This window comes from Silene latifolia, chromosome X, assembly GCF_048544455.1.
Source record: "Silene latifolia isolate original U9 population chromosome X, ASM4854445v1, whole genome shotgun sequence".
Lineage (NCBI taxonomy): Eukaryota > Viridiplantae > Streptophyta > Magnoliopsida > Caryophyllales > Caryophyllaceae > Silene > Silene latifolia.
The window spans coordinates 287,262,889-287,284,841 of NC_133537.1; the positions used below are offsets into that span (position 1 = coordinate 287,262,889).

Consider the following 21,953-nt stretch of genomic DNA (forward strand, 5'->3'; position numbering starts at 1 on the left):
GGACTTTTTGTATGTTAAAGTTTTTTTGACCGAACAAACTTTGAGTGACCATATCTCTTTGTCACAAATTCCAAACTCAACAATATTTTTTTTTTCAAGTCGTAGTTCTCGGAAAGATGATCAATTTGAAAAAAAAATGTCACTTTCTGAGCTCGTAATTACGAGTTATGGCCTCCTAAAGTTTTCCGGATAAAAAAATTGGGTATTTCATATAAAATATCAAACCTCAGAGGCACCGCGTGCATTTTCCATTATAATTTTATGTATACACATATAATCTAATACCTTAAAACCATTATCTAAGGCCTTAGTTCTTTTGGATAAAAAGTAGCGCAACTTAAATGAACTACGTGAACTCAAATGAATTGAAGTGAACTGGAGTGGGCTGAAATGAGCTCAATTAAAATGAATGAAACTGAACTAAATTAAATTAAAGCGAGTTAGTTGAACTAAGTTGTGTGGAGGTGATCTGTACAGAATGAAGCTAAAATGAGCTAAAGTGAGGTTAAAGTTGAGCTGAACATAATCAATAACACAATAACGAGAACAACGACAACTAAGTAGTAAAGACCTGTTTTGGGGATGTTATGATAAACATGATAGGCTAGTGTTCAAAAGGTGGAGGAGTATTTATGTCCCTTGGGCAGAGCATCCACATTGAAGAGGAAGTCTTCTTCCTCTTCTTTATTTTTTCTAATTTTTTCATTGGGTACAATATTTTCTTTTATTTTTTGCCACATTTTCCAATTTTCTCATCCTCTTCCTTTCTTTTTCTCCAAATCAAAGAGGATGTTGTGTTCCTCTCTTTTTCACCTTTAAAGTAGGACCCATCACACTTTTTCTCTCTTATATGGCACAAGGGCCAAAACAAGGATATACTCCATAAATAGAGGATGTCTTTATCTTTCTCTTCAAAGAGAATACTAAGAGAATGTATCCACATTGAAGAGGACATCCTCTTAGATGAGAGAGAGTCCTAAGAGGATGGTGTATCCTCTTCAATGTGGGTGCTCTTAAGGAGGTTTTCAGGTCAAAGACATAGCCATTGGGATTTGGGAACAAGACTGCTCTTCCTAAGTGGCTCTGGCGCGCAACTTGATCGAATCAGGGGGCTATCTGGACTCATTGGATTAGGGAATATTACCTATCTAATTACCCCAGATGGGATCTTGTCATTAAGGAATAATTCCGAATGTTTCGGAAGTATTTTACTGGCAAGGGATGCTTGTATTACTCAACTTAGTTCTAATACCCCGTATTTTAATGACATAGTTAGTAGTCAGTCAATTGTGAAAATGTGTTTTATAAATAATATTTAAATATTTTATGAATGATATTTATAAATAGTAATTACGTTGTGAGACGGAGTGTAAAAAATAAATAATAATGAGTCGGGATAGCAATTGGGTAACTTGGATATTAGCTAGTAATATACTATAATTATATCCGACCCGACTTGACCGACCCAACCCAACCAGACTGACCCGATTGCCACTTCTACAGTTCTACCTAACAATACCACAAGTCCACGACAATAGTAACCACATAGATTGTGACTCTCATTCATTATTTACCTTTTTATTATTCTTTGTGAAGAGTATTTTAATCAAAGGTAAACAAATAATTAGGACCGAGGGATTACCCGTTAGAGCAGGTTCATGCATATCATCCCATTCCCAGCAACACAAATTTTTATTTGTGACCGTTACAAGCTTGTGGCGACTCACACCCGAATTAAATAATGTTAAAAAGGAAAGGGGTTATGAGATGTCACAAGCCTGTGACCGCCACAAGTAAAACATCGTATCCAAACAATGTCTGGTATAATTTATAAAGGGAGTTGATCAGCATTCAGCTCCTTCCTCCCTGGTTAGAGCAATTATTTCTTGCCGTTGTAGGTTTCATATTCCGCTATCAAATTTATACAATATAACTACTACGAGTATTATAATGCCTTTTTCTTTATAAAGCAAAATGAATTTTACAAATTACAATCACCCTCAAATAGAATGGTGTATCGTCACCGCATTTACTATCCATCAAGTGTTCAGCTAGTAAGAAACAATACATTCGAACAGTGGCCAGAGGGTTCTATGGCCAAGACTTGGCAGCTGGGAGCATGGGAGCGAAGAATGAACAATTTTTATATCGCGTAAAAGGCAGCATCAGCAGTTCATCACTCCACATCATTCCATACTCATGGTGAGAGACATCTTCTTCAAAGCATAGGAGGGGGAGTTCTTACTTCTTAGCATATGAGTACATGACGGCAGATCCATAAAATGATTAACCACCGCTGACATAATTTATGGAAAAAGCTGGTCTGGTCTTCAAACAAGTTATATCAGTGGACCTGCAAAAAAAGTAATTTGGTCCGAAGTACTTATGATCTGGTTGGAATAGGTCAAGTACTCAAGTAACGGGCTGCTTTGGGTATGGGTAATTTGGTTCTGATCAGCTGGATTGAGTAAAGTTGTGTTTATTTAGCGTTCTTCATTGATATGTAGATAACTTGAGTTTAATTTTGCGTTGGGATATTTTTGGGTCATGTGGTTTCAATCAGGTCGATATTGGTATTAACAAAGCTCCAAACGGCTACGTGTAAGATCAGGTCAATGGAAATTTTAGGTCATTTTCCAGTTACCTTGTTTGGCTCTAATTCGCTTGGTCAATTTTGTCAAGCTCAGTCATATCTTTCTTACTGAGGTAAAAGTTTAGTTATATCTTTTATGCTCCTCTATTTAAAAAAAAAAATTGGTGTCAAAGTAAAAAGAAAAGATAAGAAATTACCAGGATCAGAGTTTTAAAACCATCAGCTGCAAATCATAGCATCAACAGTTGTCATCGAGATCAAGTAGACAAACACACTCGATGTGTGGAGTGTGAGGGAACATGTCTACAGGTTGGACGCTCTGTAATCTGTAGCACCCTTCTATCTTATGATCCACCTGAAATGTACAGTTTTGATCTCAGGCGTAGGAATATGAGACAGGACACAGCTACACGGAAAAAGAAATGAGCAGAAAGGGTTATCATTTACCGAGCCATGGCACAGGTAGTCTATGTCACGGGCACATGTGGCGGGATTGCAAGATACATAGACTATCCGAGGGGCCTTCAATTTCAGCAGAAACTTTATCAGCTTCATGTGCATTCCCGGACGATTTGGATCTGAAAGATTCATGAATTTGTAGCCAAACCTTAAAAACATGACAAAGTGAACATAAGTGGATCAGGAAGATGACACTATTACGTTTACACAACATTTTTCTTGGCTGTAAAGGGAGCCACAAAGTAAATTTGATGGTGACGGGTTCCCAACCCAATTCATGAGTACTACAACCTAATGACTTTACCAACTAAGCAAAGTGACATCTACATTCTTTTACAAAAATGCTAGTTGATCAATTTGACAGAATGAACCCCAAGCAAAAGATATAAACTAAGAGAGAATGACAGGTAATGATATTTAGGCAAACATGTGCAATTTTTCGAAGCAGAAAAGCCTGATTCATGCACTATTTACCAGTAACTCTATAGATGAATAAAGTTACTGGTCATCTCATCAAACTATTAAAGTTAGTGGATGTACGTTCAAGTTGACATTTAGCAAATGACAATTAAGAAGATGTTTCCATAGTTAAAGTCTAAATTCAGGGACATTAAGTCATATTCAAATGAAGCAGCATAGTGAAGGTAAAACAATTAACCACAGATACAACATCATCCCAATGCCACTGAAGGGTATGTATCTACCTGATATCACAACATCAGGCCTAGGAAAACTCTTGCCAAAGTTCTCATCAATTTTGTTGAGGTCTCCCTGGACAAAAGTGGCGTTATTGATACCATTGAGATCAGCATTTTGGTGAGCATCAGAGATGGCTTGAGCAACTACTTCATACCCATATACATGTTTGGCTCTGAAAATATACAAGAGACGCAGTCACACACAACGATTAATAATAGGAATAAAGAGTGATAACCTACATTTATTCGACACTTGACCTTAGCTATGTGTCACATGTCAACATGACACTCCATCCAACACAACGCTGCATTTACATCTTGACATTCGGAAAACGGCGGTAGCAATCAGCATACAAGAAGTGCAATAACAACATTGCCCCGGTACCAGAAGGACTCCTGCAAATTGCGAGGTAGGGGGATGTATGTACCCTTACCCTTGTGTTAGCAACACAAAGAGGTTGTTTTCAAATGACCCATAATGAAAATTGTGTGGAGAGCAGCATTGAATGACTACCAGTTCTCAATAAAAAGAAGCGCAGCCAATTTAATGAGTCATTTTGCTTTACCAATCAATATGCTATTCTAATGCATTTGAACTTTGGTTATGTAGATTTTGACGATATATTGGAAGCAATTTATTATTTACAATATGCTACTAGAAAATCCTAATAGTAGATCTGCTAGGTGGGTTTTTAGCTCTAGAAAAGAAATTATCATGTATAATCAGCTATTTACTGAACACTTTATAATGATTTCTTTAGTGAGAATTGTCAAATCTATTGATCAGATTTTGCTGAAGTTATCACTTATCAGCTATCTAAAATCTGATTCTGCTAACTGCCAAACACGGCCTTGTTTGGATGGAAGTATCTAGAGGGAAAGAGGTAGGGAGGGACAATTTTCAATGTTTGGTTAGTAAATAGGGGTGGAGGAAAATGGAGGAAAGAGGGGAGGGGAGGGAAGCAATGAATAAAGATGAACTCAAATCCTTCCAACACCGGAAAAATTTGGAAGAAAAATACCATAGCTATCCCTCCTCTCCCTATGTTTCTCGCCCCTCTCCTTCCTTCCTACAACATGACCCAAACAATGCCTTAAGGATAAATCAACAAAACATAACAAACTAATTGTGTACAATCTAATACGCACAAGCATCGGACACTTGTAGCTTAGTCAGAATAAATATCCAATCACTCGCCAAAAGATGTTAATATATTACTCCCTCCACAAACCTATTTTCACCCCATTTGCTTTTGGGAGGTCAAAGTTTTCGAACTTTGACCGTAAATAAGTTGGGAAATAAAAATTATTAGATTATAAAACAAAAACATTTACACTTATTTCATGACATCTTTCACGAAAAAAAATTTCAAGAAAAAAAAGTAACATATAGACTTCGAAAAACACGGTCAAAGTGTTGTCTTGGAGACCGCAATAAAGCAAATGGGGTGAAAATAGGTTTGTGGAGGGAGTATGAATTTATGATGTGGAGGGTATAAATGGGCATAATATAATTATGCTAACCTTCTGGCAAGTGTGAGGCCAATGGTGCCAGTTCCACAAAACAAGTCCAGAACAATCTCTGAGCCATCTCCTTTGAGACCAGCAACTTCTTCAATTAATTTATAGAGGACCTCTGCCTGAAAAGGACGCACAGTACAATTAGACCAGGAACACGGTAAATATTTTTCAGGATGAACAATTGAGCTTGCATCAATACAAGCATGTACCTGGTGTGCATTTGTCTGGAAGAATGAGTTTGCTGAAATCTGAAATGTCAACCCTCTCAATATTTCTGTGATCATAGATTTCCCATACAATACATGTTCAGCCTCTCCAATTGAAGTGCTCCCCACTGACGTATTTATGTTGTTTACAATGCTAACCTATTGTTCATTACAAAGCAATACAACAATCACTATGATTTAAATGTATGTGAATCAGAGAAATGGTTTCCTCCAGGATCAAATGCATTATCGCCATGGTGACAAAACCAAGAAGCTAAAAGAGAAATCATTAACTATTAAATGCGATGCCTCTGCATGTTACATGGTTTCTGTGTTGCTAATAACAAAGCTAAATATCTATAGCGAGTCTTGTGTGACGTGATCTCACATTGAGACCACACCAACCACGTAGTTAAAACTCTGTTTAATTATATGATTAATGGTTGGGTCTCAGATACAAGACCATCTCAATCAAGTTTTTGTGAAAAATCCCAACCAGCTCATACCCCCTCCATTCCAACCAATTGTACACATTTTCCATAATATGTGGTGGGATTTTGAAAAAATGTACACTATACAATTGGTTGGAATTAAGGAAGTATGTTTTTAGTCATTGTAGTAATCGAAATTTATTGAAGTTGCCAAAATGTTGCTGAACATTTCATTCCTCCCACATAAGGCTTATTTTCATGATCCCCAATGAAACTTCATAAAGTCTCGTCGGCATGATGTTTGACTAAATGATAAGGAACATTTTTGTTGGGTTGAGGGGATATGGCCCAGCTGGCCAACGCCCATGAAATCAAGGACAGTGTTGTGATTGGAGGATACTTCTCTTTGAAGGATGAAGGATAGGTCAAGTAATCCCAAATATCAACATGACTTTTGATTTAAGTTGGAACACAAGAACATTAATGTATATACATTTTCTAAATCTAAAATTACCACAGAAGGGAAAAAGATAAGCTAATCACTACACAACTACAAGCACCACGACACAGAGACATGGGCACGAAAAAAATCTCCCTACATAAACTGAGAAGCAATAAGTCAAATGATATACAGAGACAACTAAAGTTTGGAAGTAAATAACCATATTGCCTAATAAAATGACTTGAGAATAAGTAAACAAACCACTTCAGTGAAGGCTGAAACTTTCTCAACAAGAGGCTTCAATAGCTCAGGCTTGTATGCCGAAGTCACAAAATTGACCATAATTTCTGGCTTACCACTTTGAACATCCCTGCAAATGGATTATAGAACTACAGTTAAAATAACATTTAAAAAGCTCTTATGTAGGTAAGACCTCTATCGTCCAAGGTTCTAAGCCGCAAGTTGCAGAAAAGCCTTAATGCAAGTAAAATTGTCGTAACACACATTGACAGACTTGACTTGGTTAACTAGACTCCACTTTGACAGTATGCAATTTCCTTTGCAAAATTCGTAGATAAAATATCAGTATAGGACTTGTGCCCTGTCTAAGACCTAGTAACAGCAAAAACAAAGTAAAAAGAAACATCAAGTAAATAAAAGAAAACATTAAAAACATTCTTATATCCCAAAAAATCATGTTTAGACATACCAAAAAGGTCAAGGGTCTTGCAGGGGTAGTTACTCCCAAGTAGGAAGGCATGCTCATTTACTTCCTCTTCTACCTCTATCCCATAATCCCATCCTAATTCAGTTAGGTACTAAAACAAAGCTAACTTTGACAACTATTTTCTCACAATGTACACTAATTATGACTTTTGCAAGATTATAATTGTGATAATAGGTATTTCAATAAGTCAAACTAGGCAAATTTATACTAAACCTCTACACATATTTGGAGGAATTGATAGTAAGATTTAAAAAAAAAAGGAAAAAAAAATTAATCACAGAAGTCAAATTGGGAAAATAATTTGGGATGGAGGTAGAATATTTCTGGTGTCAGACAGCGCCGTTTTTGATTGGCAATAAGTTGATTTTAATTCATTGCAGTTGCATATCAAGCTGGTTAGCATTGAAAGAAACAGGGGTAGAAATGATTTCTTAAGAAATCATTGTGCCTGGACATCCTCTGCGTCTTGTGGCTGAAGAAGACATACATTTTGTACGGATATATTATTTCCTCTACCTATCTCATGTTGGAATTAATTTATCAATAGAATAAGGTTCATTCAGTGGCAAACTTTAAGCATTACTCCGGCCATCCCTTTCACATTGTCCCCAGTTGACGTCAGAGGTCATATGATGTCAACTTTGACAAAATTTCATAATTTAAATGAAATGAGGTAGTATCATTTCTGGAAGGGACTCCCGATACTTTCTAACATACATACTAGTACTGTCTTAAACAGAACATTACTGCCGAGTATTCTACACGGCATGTTATATGTTGTCTATTGTGTTATTGACAGCCAAGTATGCATGGGATCGTCAACAACTCAATATAGCCTTTACACTTACAGTATGATGATGAGTCCTGATGACTAGCATATCATTTGTTATTGTCGGATACCCAAGTGCAGGTTAATCCTACAGTTACAGAGTTCAAGAGCTGATATTCTTTTTTAGAAAAGTAAGATATTATATTAATTAATGGGCACCATGGGGGCGACGCCCATGTACAAAAGATATCATAGAGGTGGCTCCCTTCTACAAAAAGACACGATGGGGACGACGACCATGTAAAAAACAATACACCGTAAAAGCGACGCCCACATACAAAATGAGAGGTATCATGCTAAATCTTATCTACAAGAATAATAATCATTTTGTTATTCTAAGGCTCTTTACGCCTTTGAATCTTCTTTTATTGTTATATTATGATTTTTAATCTTTCCTCTTAAGTAATTTAGACAGCGAATTCAGCAAAGATAGCATCTATTACAGAAAACAACCAATTTCCTAATACAACAGATCAAGGATATCACACACTCACCGTCTCACACTTTTGATAACTAACTGCCAGGTCAGGTGTTACATTACAAGAATAAGAGGCTAAGAGCACCCTTTCACTATTCAGCAATTCCAACATCTTACTAAAGTAACCATACAACACTTATTTGAAGTTTTGAACGCCATCCAAAAACAAGACATGATATATGGTGTTCAGTAAAACTAAGGTTACCTGCCGGTTCTTATGACTAGATGCTTGAGAAATCCAGCATGGGAGTGAACATCATATGGGGAAAGGGCCAAACTCTGATCTCTCCAACAGTCTTGAACTGCCAAGAGAACCTATAATCAGAAATAAAAATTAACTTGGAAATAGATCATGACGTAATAAAAGCACTTTAAATGCACACATGACAGAATGAGTGTAGTGACACAAATATAAGTCACGAATGCTGACAAACTTTAATTTTGCTTTTAAGAAACTCGAAAGACGTGCTCCCTATAGATATGGAATAGTTTGAGCAATAATGGGTTTACCACTTTACCATTCAACAAGGTAAAGAAACGATTAAAAAAACCAAGCATGAAACAACTATCATACCGCATTTGCAGGCTCACTTTGTAGAAAGCACTTGTTGATGTCAAGAACCTTATCGAAAAAGCCAGGAGCATGAAGTCCAAGGGCATAATCATTTCCAGAGACTTGTTCTTCTTCCATAAGTTCTCGAGGTACCCACTTTCGAGTGCTGAATGAGAATTCCATCTGTAGAACATAAAAACAGCCCTTTAAAAGGTTGGATATATACACATTGAAGTCTACGAGAGAGAGCCAATTAAAATAAATGCAAATAATTATTATGGAGGGATGAATCTGTGTGAAAGATGTTTTATTACTCAAAAATAATCAGTTAGATAATCATGCAGGCTCATTCTAAAGAAAAAGTAAAAAAAAAATAATAGACAAGGGAGTAATGACACAAGCACACAACCAGGGACGGCTGCAACCACTACGTCACTGACCGCCTAAAAGCATTTTCGCCATAGCACTCCTTTCAAACCCATGTTTATGAAGTGCTGCGCTGGCGACAGGTAATCCCCTTTTGCAATTTTTTATCCTTTATAATAAAAAGAAATACTCTCTGACAAACTTGATATTTACTAACACCCCCCAACAAGGTAACTGCAAGTCTGCAACAGTCTAGTCTGATATTTCCTCCAAAAAAAAAGTATAGTCTGATAAAGGGTTTGTAAAGCATATTATGGTTGAGTTGAGTAGTTGAGTAAGCTACTCACCAATCCCCATGATGGTCATACATCATATTCTGCAAAATGAAAATATACAGGGGATGTGGATATTATTCCATTTAATTTCAATTTTAAGAACATTACTACCTACGAGCTACGACCTTTTGTTCTTAAGGGTCATCCCGTTTCGAGTTTCTTTGTTGGTGGAGCGAAAAAAAAAAGTGCAATTAAAGATTTACGTTAATGATTTGCCCATTATATACTCCTCAAATGCTGCCATTTAACCATCTTTATAGTCGAAAAAACAGTTATTTCCAAGTCAAGTAGTTTCATTTCAAGAAAAGATACATTTTGATTCCCATACTTGGAGCAATCCATATTTGACTATATAATATAAGGGAGAAACAGCTGATACTTCAAGTAACTAAGTTTCTAACCTTGTTTCTGTAATGAAATTGAATCGCACAAGGAACAATGGGTTTCATAATGCTGACAAACTCAGATTGTTTATTGGAGATTTTTCCAACATGTATCATCAATTCCCGAACTTGTTCTTCTTTATACCTTAATTGGGCCTCATATGACAGATTCTGTGTCTTACAGCCTCCACAGTGTGAAGCATATTCACAGGGAGCATCCACAGCATGCTGGTGGGGTAACAATGTTCTAAGCTTCATTACCTGAACAAAAACTTCAATCAACCACAGCAACTAAGAGAAGTTGAATATTAAATGATCCAATCATTCCAATGTAATCTTTAAATCCAGAAGAGCATTGCATGAAACTGGAACTAAGAATTAAATGACGAGACATCCTTTTCCTACAAAGTTGGCAAACAAAATGCAAAAGGTTGGGAGATTACATTCTGTTGATCAAGAGCAACAACAACAACAACATCAGAGCCTTAATCCCAAAATGATTTGGGGTCGGCTGACATGAATCATCTTTTAGAACCGTTCATGGGTGAATGCACACCTCAAAATGCGAAAAAAAAAAGCGAAACATAATACAGAGTCAAGAGCAATCAGAAATATATGAAAAGGAGAAACCTATACAGTAAACTATGATTAAAGAGGTAAACTGCAGATATATGCTGCTTTGCTTGGCAATAGCTCATTTGTGCTCCGCTTTATCCCCTAACTACACTGGATAATCCCCTTTCTAAGCCTAATGGAATAAGAAAGGCGCCACAATTTATAGGCAGAGAACTTATAGAGTGTTTCGGACATTACTAGTAGTTCTCAAAACTGACTCTAGCATAACCACCTTGTCATGCCCCCATTTGATAGATGTAACAATGTCATTGCCACAAATGTTCAAAGGAGTGAAAATCTGAAAACTGATACTTCACCAAATTCTAACACATATTTTCGTTTTCATCCAAAACAAGAAGTCACTTCTTGCAAAACTATCTGTCAAAGTGTGAAGGAGAACAGCAGCACACAATGCTGTCACCTGAATTCTCGGGATGATCCCTTCCAAGTCCCAACCGAAGTGTGGAATGTCTAGGGTCCTTTGCGTTGTTATACTGCAAGGTCAAGGGTCCAACTCTAGGATGTTCAAACCAACATAAACCTCCATTACAAACACAAAATTCAAGGGCCGCACACAAACATTCCCAATTCTCCACCCCAATCACCATAACCTTGATTTTCTAATTTCACAACATTTGAAATTATCTGCAGCTCTAATCATTTCCTGTCACAACGACAAAGCAATTACTCCGTAGAACACAATACATAACTAATCAAACCAACAAACATGGTATTATATCATCATCTCCTGTCATAACAACAGCAGCATAACCTACTGCCTCAAATGGCTCCTACAAAATGCGGGTTTAAAAGGGGTCAAATCTACGCAACCTTATCCCTTGTTCCTAACACGATACAGAACAAAAACAACATTTCCAACAATGTACTTATGATTGCACAGTACAACACAATTAAAACCCAAAAACATATACTGTACACAATTAAAATGAGAAATTGATCGAAAAAATACACCTCGGCGTAACTGCCCTTGCGGCGGGTAACCCGACCAACAAACTTCTCCCCAGGAAGAGCACGGTCACACATAAGAACAAAGCCAGTTTCAGGAACCTTACAAACACCTTTCCCTTTAAATGCCAAACTTTCACATACAAGTTCAAGGGTTTGACCTCTTTTGGGGTAAAACGGTGGGGTTTTGTTGATGGGTTTCGGAGGTGTGTCTTCTTCTTCTTGTTCTTCATTTGAAGGAGATAGTGAAGCAAGTGAGGTTGATGATATACAGCGGAGGGTGTGAAGCCATTGGCGTGTGGTAATGGCTTTGAGGGTTTGAGGTGCGGGCATGGCTGCCATGGCTGCCATTGTTGAGCGTTTTGCTGCAGTGGTAATGGTGGTGGTGAAATTGTGATTGTATTGCTTTTTGGGTTTTGTAGTTTTGCCTACTCAGGCTCGGCAGTAATTTTATTTATTTTTATTTATTTTTGACAGCAACAAATAGCATAGTTCACAAAATAGCCTCTGGAGCAAGATTATGAGCTATCTTATTCATCCTTCTAGGACAGAAACTAAGAGAACAACTTTGAAAATGAGACGCAATAGAGTTTAAATCATATATAATGCACTTAACAGGTGCAATCGCATTCTCCGCTCCAGCAACCTGCATAACCAAGATAAGACAATCCGTAACAAGTCTAACAAGAAGGTACCCTTCGTCCAAGGCCCATTTAAGTGCCATGATAGCTGCATGTCCTTCAGCATGCAGGGCAGAAGAGCCAAACGAGCGAGCGCGAGCAGTATTCCTTAAGGTCCCATTACCATCCAACAAGCACCACCCCATGCCAGAACTTTTATCGGCCTTCCAGGCAGCATCACACTTGATAGTGCAAACATTTTCGAACCCAGGTCCACCAATAATCCAATAGGGAAAGGAGTTTCTAATTCTCTTAGCTAAACCAAAGACAGGAGAGGAGTCCAACAAAGGTGCTCTAAGGAGGCTAGCATCCTTACTGCACACAACCTCATTCATACACTGAATGCCACCAAGAATATAATTGAGAGCACTCAAAGGCCAAGGGCGATGGTTTTTGAAGACCATCTCATTCCTACAACACCAAATTCTCCAGAGGGTAACAATAAGGGGAAAGAGAAGGGAGTTAGGATCTGGGCCAATTAAGAAATAAGTAACCCAGTTTATGACCCAAACTCTAGCATCAATGTCCACCCCTCCCGTGATTCTAAATCCTAAAGGACAGCCAAACCATAAAGCCTTTACAAAGCTACAATCTCTGAAGAGGTGAGAAATATATTCCATACAAGGAGATGATTCATCACAAAGAGAACAGGAGGAGCGTCAATTCATTTTTCGTTTGAGGAATTCAGAGCCCACTAGAAGCGCATTAGCCATAAATTTCCATAGAAACACCCTTAGTTTGTTAGAAATAGGAAACTTCTAGAGCTTTGATTTGCAGAAGGCCACAATTGGTACAGACATTCTAGAGCGATCAACATTCGAGGTAGGTCCATTAGATAAGGCCATAGCGGCAACATAGTATCCCGACTTGACTGTGAAAACACCATGTTTAGAGAATTTCCAGTAGAAGGAGTCATCCGAGGGCTGACACGGGATATAAGTTGCGAGGATTTTCTTTGTAACTCCCTCATCCGGATCGAAACCAAGAGAAGAGAGATCTCATCTCCTATGATTACCATGAAGCTCACCAACCAGTAGCGAGGAATTCAGTAGGAGCATCAATAAAATCCCCACAAAGATCATGAAGACTATAGCCCTTAATCCATTTACTCTTCCTAGCATTAAGACGAGAAGAACATCCAATAGTCCAAACAATATTGTTATAGATAAGATCAGAGCCCCAGACAAGGCTTTTTAGAGCCCATGACGACGCTTGGGGAGCCTTCCAAGGGTTCTGAAATAAAATATCATCTTGAACACCAAGCTTACCAATAACTTTGCTAATAAGGCTTTCCGGAACACATAAGATTCTCCAGGCAGACTTGGCCAGAAGATTTTGGTTAAAACTGTAATACTCCGTATTTATAAGTCTTGGGGTACTCTATCGAGTAGCCCTTACTCTGTCGAGTAAGGGTAAGTTGCGAGATAAAATAGTTTCTGACCTGTTGGGTACTCGATCGAGTAGCTGGGGTACTCGATCGAGTAAGGGGGTACTCGATCGAGTACCTTGGGTACTCGATCGAGTGTCCGGTTTTACGGGGAGTTTTCTCGGGTTTTGTTAATTATGCGATTAAGGTATTTAAACATAGTCGTCATTGTTTTAAATCACTTTTACAAAACCTAAAACCCTGTTTAAGAGAGAAAGCAACCAGTTCATCTTCCTAATCGCATCCTTAGCAATTCCCGGAGTTCAGACGGTCAGCTCTTGTCGTTATTCGTATCGTTGAGTTCCCTGCGTCGAGGGTAAGCTTTTAATATAATTTTTATAATGTTTTGTTAAGTTTGGTTAAACCCTAATTTAGAGATTGGGGGTTTTGTGTGTAGTTTGTGATGTGTAGCCTCTATGTGTTATATGATAGGAGGAGGGTTCGTAGAAGAGACTTTTTGATACAGTTGTTGATACCGTCCCCCGATTGTTGTGCTTTCAGGCAGGATTTCTACTCGTATTAGTCCCATAATGGGATGATTGTTGATGTGTTGAGATTGATTGTTTGATATAGTAATTGTATTGTGACGGCTGTGATTGTGATTGTGATTGGTTGTCTATGGTTCTCGAGATGCGTTCTCGGCTGAGTGGAGTCACTTGCGGGAGTGGCTTCACGCCCTAGTTTCGCCCTTCGTGGAACCCGCCACGGAAGGGGATGTGCACATTAATGGACAGGGTTATCGCTCGGTATGATGAGCGGGGCTTAGGTGGGAACGGTGCATCCCCCACTGGCAGGGGTGGTCCAGTGGACGATCAATGATTGAGGTGATTGGAATTGGTTGGTTGTGTGTGTGTGTGTTAAGCTTTGTCTGTTTATCTTATTGTTGATATATGTATTGAATTGTGTGATTAATCGACCCCGTTTAAATGTTTTAAAAGCGTGGTGATCCATTCGGGGGTGGTGAGCAGTTATTGAGCAGGTGTGATATGACGCGTATGGGATAGCTGGGATGAGTCATCACGTGGCAGTTAGAAGTCTTCCGCTGTGTCAGACGAAGTCTAGTAGCTTTGGTAGTTTTAGTTGTAGACCGTATGAGAACCTTGTAATTCCTTTTATTAGTTTTGGTTTGAACATGTAATCACTTAATCTATAATTACTTTAAAAGTACGTTTCTTTATTGTCTTATGATATTCAGTACCTCGGGCAACCGAGATGGTAGTATCCTTATACCTGAGTGGTCCTGGTAAGGCACTTGGAGTATGGGGTGTTACAAATGGTATCAGAGCGACGATTTTGGAACCTGTAACAAATGAACATAATGAACATAGGGAGTCTAATAAAATGAACCTGGTGTATGTGTAATGGGAGCCGGGTGATGCTAGGTTTTGGGTGAGTAGGCGCCCTCACTTCAAAATCTTGGCCCCATGATACTTAAGCCAGTCACATGGTATGGGAACGTGGAGTCCGTGTGTATATGTGCGACGTGTATGTTAATTGTGCTGTATATGGTTTGTTGAAAGCAAGTTGCATGATAGTTGGTTGACATGTTGGTTGGAATCGTTGGAAAAGTATATGAGAATGATGAATGATATGGTAGAAAAAGAAAGTAGTTCGTATATGATGATGTGTGATGAAGTGGATTTGCAATGTTGTTGTATTAGCAACATGGAAATAGGATTTGTAGCGTATGGGTGTGGTTTGTGTTATGAAAAGTTATGAAAATTTAAAACATGCGGGTAATACATAATTGAAAGTTGAATGTTATATGAGCATGATAGATGGTAATGTTTGACTTTTGGTAAGTAGTAACATGAAGAATAGAGGTTCAATGATATGTGTTTTATATAACGAATTGGATGAAAAGCATGATGGTTGTTTATAACGTGGCACTTGATAACACGAAGTAGATTATTTTGTTAATTGTATGAGGAGTCGCGCAGATTTGAATGCGTAGTTGTAATCATAATGTTGAAATAATAATGAATGCATAGTACGTTAGGGTATGTGAGATAACATTCGGGTAGTATTCACGAAGTCGCATGACTCGATCGAGTGGGTTTGATTCGATCGAGTGGGTACTTGTCGTTATTTTGACAAGAATCGTGTTTTTGGGCACTCGATCGAGTACCTCGGGCACTCGATCGAGTATGGGGTCACTCGATCGAGTAGCCGGGCTACTCGGTCGAGTAAGTCGAGATCGAAGGTCCGTTTGGGTTCGAGTCGGGGCACTCGATCGAGCATGTTGGGCACTCGATCGAGTAGCCTCAACTCGATCGAGTAGGTTCCGGTACTCGATCGAGTGGGATCTGTGGCAGTCATATGCGTATTTCGGGTCATATGTTTGTCTTTTGACATTCGTTGCATATTATGTTTAATTCAAAGGTGTTGTATTACTTCTTTATGCATTGTTTTACGTATGTGTTGGTCCTGAAGCGTAAGTTACCCAATCTTATGATGTAAAGAGTGGCACTATGATGAGTATGAGTCCGGTGGGGAGGACATGAGTTATATGTGATTATGATAGATGGTGGAAAAAGAAAAGGAAGATTGGTATAGTTTATTGAGGCATGGAGCACGTTTTGCGAGACGGGATGAGTGATATGATTGTGTGTTGAGTAATGTAAAAATAAGTGAATGTAGACAAGGGATGATGTGAGTATAATGAACGTGAGAATGAAAAGATTGAAAGTAAGAATGTGGATAGTGGCAGCTTGAGATGTGTAAAGAGTTAAGGAGGGAAATGGTTAGGAGTCGTGTGGGTTATGGATTTATGAAAGTTCGTTTAAAAGGGTTGAGAAGAGTAATATATAGTGAACTTTGTGGAGACATGTCGCGAGGTGTATTTGTAGACAGTGAGTGAGTTTGGGAGGTTTGGTTTATTAAAAGATGAAACTACTGTGTGATTTCCTTGGGTAATTAACGGTATTAAATGAATTCTGATTTCTAGAGATGTAAAAAGGGGGATGCAATTGTTTGAACATTAAACGTTGGTTCTATGGATAGATTAGTGGCAAGTATGAGTGATAGCATAATAAGAGAAGATCCATGGTAAGAAAGAGTGAGATGATGTCGGTAGGAAATAATGGAATTAAGTTTTGGAGCAACGAAGGGGTAACCAGATTTCTAAAGAGTTAGCTAGAAGGAATAAGGAGTTGAACTATTAATTGGTATTATTGAGTGTAAAGAGAAAAGAAGGATAAAAGTAAGCTGAGGAAAATGTTCACCGGAGCTATGTGATATAAAGATAAGAAATCATCGAAATATGTGATGGTATCACGAGGATGTTAGCTAAGGGTTATATAGGAGTTTCAGGGCAACATGTTTGGTAATGAGTTTCGAGGAATTAAGGGAGTAAGAAGTTGGTGGAGTATTGGCACGATACGAGATATTTGGTGGAGAGTTGGATGACAATACAAATAAGATAGCATTGGGAATAATGTTGAGGTAATTTTGTGGATGGGTTTGATGTTCGTTATTTGCAATGTTAACCAAAAATAGGAGAAAAACCATGTTATTTTGATATGAGTGTAAGAGATTTGATATACGAGCAGCGGTGGCATTGTGGTGTTATCGCTAATGGCTAAGAGTGATGGAATATTAGAAAGGTAGCAATTCTAAAGAGGTTGATTGGGTAGGGACCTGATTGTTGTGTATGATTGTGGGAGGGTATAAGATGTGGTTAGATGAGGCAGACGCTATTAGTTGAATAGTGAAGGTGTGATTATATTTGGCAGGAAGTGATGGTTGTGCGAATGGGGGAATATGTTATGAGGGGCATATGAGTTAAACTCGGGCGCAGGTAACCTTTTCGAGTGGTGACTTACGTGGTCGGGATTGACTAGTTGGTTGTGATTATGGTCGTGATTTGTGTAAATGTTTGTGTGAAGTTCTGACCTCACAAGAAGTGGTATGGCATGATAATTATAAAATTGTTTTATGAATGTTCGGTAGTATATATGTTGGACACGGTAATTTAATTTAATGATATCCAAAAAGGTAATAATTTGATTGATTTGACATGGCTAGTTATAATTTTATGTGTATTAATAACACATGTGTATTCCGGAAAATGGTAGAGATGATGTTCATGAGATGCTTATCTGTTTATCCATATAATATGTTACGTGGTGATTTAATAAAGTGGATTTGAGTAAGTTTTTCTTGTCCGAGAAGTTATCTTTGAGTCGTATTTATGGGAATTGTATGCAGTTGTGATGTCTATCGGTGTGGTTGTGGTGCCTCGGGTGGTGATCCGGGCACGGTACATAGTGCTGTGATGCGGGTACTTTCGCACTACGGTGTGGCTGTTGGTGGCGGTGTTGTGATGCCGTCACCGGTTGTGGTGGAGTAGGCGGGATGATTATGATTCGGGTTTCGAAAGTACATACCAGTTATACATAGATTGTTGTTTTGTTTGATGTTGCTCTGCGAGTGTCGGTTTGTCTTTGATAGACAGGTTGTCTTGCTTATTCATGTTTTCTTTACCAGGTTAAGTTGGGAATGAGGTAGAGTATGATGTGAAATAGAGTTGTATATGTTTCGTTGTTGTCATGGGATAGTGATAATCTGTTGATGGGACACGGTTGTGAGAGGTTGTTACGGTAATTTTGATCTTGTTTTCAGATGAGACATCGGTAGACATGGTAATGGAAAATGATTCGTGGAACATGTGTTGTAATGAGCTGAAAGCGGCAGGTAGTTCATAATCTTTTGTTGAGACAGTGAGTGTAGGGTGTTGGGGAAATTAGTGTCATGTTAAGTTGTGTATGAATTTTGCGGTAGTGAAAGAAAGAACTTGAGGATCTAGTGTGCGTGTACGTAACGAGTGCGGACCGTGAGTTATGCTTCTGGGAGATAAGTGCCTTACGTAGAGAGGTATGTTGTTTGGCAGTAATAATGAAGAGTGGGTATGGTGATTTGCTACGAGTTTATGGTATAGGTTAGGTGCGATGCCGAATGAGTTGAGGAATGGGAAATGTTTATGTATGGGAGTCTTGGATATAAGAATGGTGAGTGTTTGGTTTATAGACGGTTATCTTTGACATGTGGTGGTACATAGGGTAATGAGATATAGATATGATTTGGTATTAGTGAGTTACGAGGACGTAACATTTGTCTTAAGAGGAGTAGGATGCGATAAAACAGATTTTGATGGTTGTACATATGGTAATATATTCGGAAGTTGAGTCTTGATGTAGAATAAAAGATCGATTCGTGTTGTGGGTGATTTTATTAAAGGTCATGACCATGCTTGTAGTAGCGTGATGTTTAGGAGTGTGAGAATATTTCGCTAGTATTGACAGTTGGATGATGAGGTTACGAGTGTGAGTAAACTTCGAGGACGAAGTTCCTTTTAAGGGTGGTAGAATGTAACATCCCGTTTGATGTCTATGAGTGTCTTGGTATTGGAATTGATAGTTGATGATATTATGGAGCTAGCAGCATTAGAGGATGGTAGTTGGTTATGTATGGAGTTGGTGTCGTGAGAGATATATATGTGGTAGATACGATATAGTGAGTCATGTTGTGGAAGTAAGCATAGTTGGTGGAGTGGGTGTTAAGAGTTCATGTTCTATGTTCGGTCGAGTTCTTGAGTCCTTAGCTAAGTTGTTGTGTCTTGGTCGAGTCTGTATGGTTGTTTTTATGTATGGGTTGAACTTCGGGGACGAAGTTCCTTTTAAGGAGGGAAGACTGTAATACTCCGTATTTATAAGTCTTGGGGTACTCTATCGAGTAGCCCTTACTCTGTCGAGTAAGGGTAAGTTGCGAGATAAAATAGTTTCGACTGTTGGGTACTCGATCGAGTAGTGGGGTACTCGATCGAGTAAGGGGTACTCGATCGAGTACCTTGGGTACTCGATCGAGTGTCCGGTTTTACGGGGAGTTTTCTCGGGTTTTGTTAATTATGCGATTAAGGTATTTAAACATAGTCGTCATTGTTTTAAATCACTTTTACAAAACCTAAAACCCGGTTTAAGAGAGAAAGCAACAAGTTCATCTTCCTAATCGCATCCTTAGCAATTCCGGAGTTCGACGGACGGTCGACTCTTGTCGTTATTCGTATCGTTGAGTTCCTGCGTCGAGGGTAAGCTTTTAATATAATTTTTATAATGTTTTGTTAAGTTTGGTTAAACCCTAATTTAGAGATTGGGGTTTTGTGTGTAGTTTGTGATGTGTAGCCTCTATGTGTTATATGATAGGAGGAGGGTTCGTAGAAGAGACTTTTTGATCTGTTGTTGATACCGTCTGATTGTTGTGCTTTTCGGGGTAGGATTTCCTACTCGGTATTAGTCCCATAATGGGATGATTGTTGATGTGTTGAGATTGATTGTTTGATATAGTAATTGTATTGTGACTGTTGTGATTGTGATTGTGATTGTAATTGTTGTCTATGGTTCTCGAGATGCGTTCTCGGTGAGTGGAGTCACTTGCGGGAGTGGCTTCACGCCCTAGTTTCGCCCTTCGTGGAACCCGCCACGGAAGGGGATGTGCACATTAATGGACGGGGTTATCGCTCGGTATGATGAGCGGGGCTTAGGTGGGAACGGCTGCGGTCCCCCATCGGCGGTGGTCGGTGGGGATCGATGATTGAGGTGATTGGAATTGGTTGGTTGTGTGTGTGTGATTAAAGTCATCTGTTTATCTTATTGTTGATATATGTATTGAATTGTGTGATTAGTGCTGACCCCGTTTAAATGTTTTAAAAGCGTGGTGATCCATTCGGGGTGGTGAGCGAGTTATTGAGCGAGTGTGATATGACGCGTATGGGATAGCCGGGATGAGTCATCACGTGGCTGTTAGAAGTCTTCCATTTGTGTCGGACGAAGTCTAGTAGCTTTGGTAGTTTTAGCTGTAGACCGTATGAGAACCTTGTAATTCCTTTTATTAGTTTTGGTTTGAACATGTAATCACTTAATCTATAATTACTTTAAAAGTACGTTTCTTTATTGTCTTATGATATTCAGTACCTCGGGCAACCGAGATGGTAGTATCCTTATACCTGAGTGGTCCTGGTGAAGTCCAAGACCCTCTTCTCCCACAGGCCTACTAAGGAATTCTTTACTACACCAATGAATAGACTTATTAGTTCTAGTTCCACTCCACTAAAAATGCACCATCAAGGACTGAAGCTTTGATGTTACACTTAACGGTATGCGAAATACCGATAGAGAGAAAAGAGATAGTGAAGAGAGAACAGAACGAATGAGAGTCAATTTACCAGCCGAAGAGAGAAGAATGTTATTCCATGAGGATAGTCTTCGCTTAGTCTTGTCAACAAGAAATTTAAATAAATCCCTCTTAGAAGACCCAATACTCGTAGGTAAACCAAGATAGTTTCCAAGATCATGCTTGGGAGCAAATGTAAACTCAGTCAAGCACTTCTTGACCGTCATAAATGACCAATTTGGACTGAAAAGTAAAGAGGACTTATCTTTATTAAGGAATTGCCCAGAGGCAACACAATATTCATCGATAATGTTCTTAAGAAAGTCCAAATCCCCATAGTCACCTCGAATAAAGAAGAGAGAATCATCCGCAAATAATAAATGGGAGATTTCCGGCCCGTTCTTGCAAATTTTGATACCCTTAATGAGATTGTCATCCTGAGCGTAGAGAATCATTTGAGATAGGACTTCCGTGCAACGCGTGAATATATAAGGGGATAATGGATCACCTTGCCTAATCCCACAGCAGGTTCAACTTTTTCCATAGGAGCACCATTCAATAGAATTTCATAAGAAACAGATTCAATAGTACTCATAATAAGCTGAACCCTAGAGCCCGGCAAATTTAAGTAAGAGAGCACCCCTTTTATAAAATTACAGTTCAACCTATCATAGGCTTTACTCATATCTGCCTTTAAAGCCATCATACCCTTTTTGCCATAACTCCTATGATTTATGGTATGAAGAATTTCTTGGGCAATGACAATATTATCTGCAATACTTCTATTAGGGACAAAAGCACTTTGAAATGGACTAACAAGATCATCCATAACCCCTTTTAATCTATTAGCAATACACTTAGTGACAACTTTCATAATAACATTGCAGAGGCTAATCGGTCGAAAATCCCCAACTCTCTCCAGGCAATCCTTTTTCGGTATAAGAACAATAAAGGTTTTATTGAAATCCTTAAGCACAGACCTCGAATTTAGAATATTGAGAGCTCAATTGTAATTGTAATATTGAGAGCTCAATTGACTAATAGAGGAGCGCAATTGTAATTGTAATGTGACTAAATG

The 21,953-nt window shown here is 38.6% G+C and overlaps 2 protein-coding genes across 3 annotated transcripts; both read right to left on the bottom strand.

The window, feature by feature from the left end:
* Positions 1 to 1,943: 1,943 nt before the first annotated feature.
* Positions 1,944 to 12,045, bottom strand: LOC141616832 (uncharacterized). 2 transcript variants are annotated; one of them, XR_012531055.1, is made up of 11 exons: positions 11,609 to 12,033; positions 10,040 to 10,282; positions 8,959 to 9,120; positions 8,590 to 8,699; positions 6,612 to 6,720; positions 5,481 to 5,636; positions 5,275 to 5,390; positions 3,757 to 3,923; positions 3,041 to 3,200; positions 2,791 to 2,948; positions 1,944 to 2,353 (listed from the first exon to the last, which is right to left on the bottom strand). XR_012531055.1 is itself a non-coding variant. In XM_074433984.1 (11 exons), exons 1-10 carry the CDS (start codon positions 11,951 to 11,953, stop codon positions 2,832 to 2,834), a joined length of 1,656 nt encoding a protein of 551 aa, XP_074290085.1. In that variant the 5' UTR covers positions 11,954 to 12,045; the 3' UTR covers positions 1,944 to 2,353; positions 2,791 to 2,831. The 2 variants fall into 2 exon arrangements, 1 of the variants encoding a protein (XP_074290085.1); XM_074433984.1 differs by having other exon boundaries at positions 3,041 to 3,171; positions 11,609 to 12,045.
* Positions 12,046 to 12,095: 50 nt separating this feature from the next.
* Positions 12,096 to 21,749, bottom strand: LOC141620258 (uncharacterized). Its single transcript, XM_074437178.1, has 5 exons — positions 21,384 to 21,749; positions 20,872 to 21,312; positions 13,314 to 13,515; positions 13,081 to 13,153; positions 12,096 to 12,693 (listed from the first exon to the last, which is right to left on the bottom strand). The coding sequence occupies exons 1-5, from the start codon at positions 21,747 to 21,749 to the stop codon at positions 12,096 to 12,098; spliced, it is 1,680 nt and encodes a 559-aa protein (XP_074293279.1).
* Positions 21,750 to 21,953: the final 204 nt, after the last annotated feature.

Coding starts and splice junctions, on each gene's coding strand:
- LOC141616832 (XM_074433984.1), bottom strand. CDS start 11,953: ATGGCAGCCATGGCAGCCATGCCCGCACCTCAAACCCTCAAAGCCATT. Junction 6,721..8,589: donor CTAGTCATAAGAACCGGCAG/GTAACCTTAGTT, acceptor ATCCATTTGCAG/GGATGTTCAAAGTGGTAAGC. Junction 3,924..5,274: donor GGCCTCACACTTGCCAGAAG/GTTAGCATAATT, acceptor GTATATTTTCAG/AGCCAAACATGTATATGGGT.
- LOC141620258 (XM_074437178.1), bottom strand. CDS start 21,749: ATGAAAGTTGTCACTAAGTGTATTGCTAATAGATTAAAAGGGGTTATG. Junction 21,313..21,383: donor CTGCTGTGGGATTAGGCAAG/GTGATCCATTAT, acceptor CTCTACGCTCAG/GATGACAATCTCATTAAGGG. Junction 12,694..13,080: donor AATGTTGATCGCTCTAGAAT/GTCTGTACCAAT, acceptor TTGGTGTTGTAG/GAATGAGATGGTCTTCAAAA.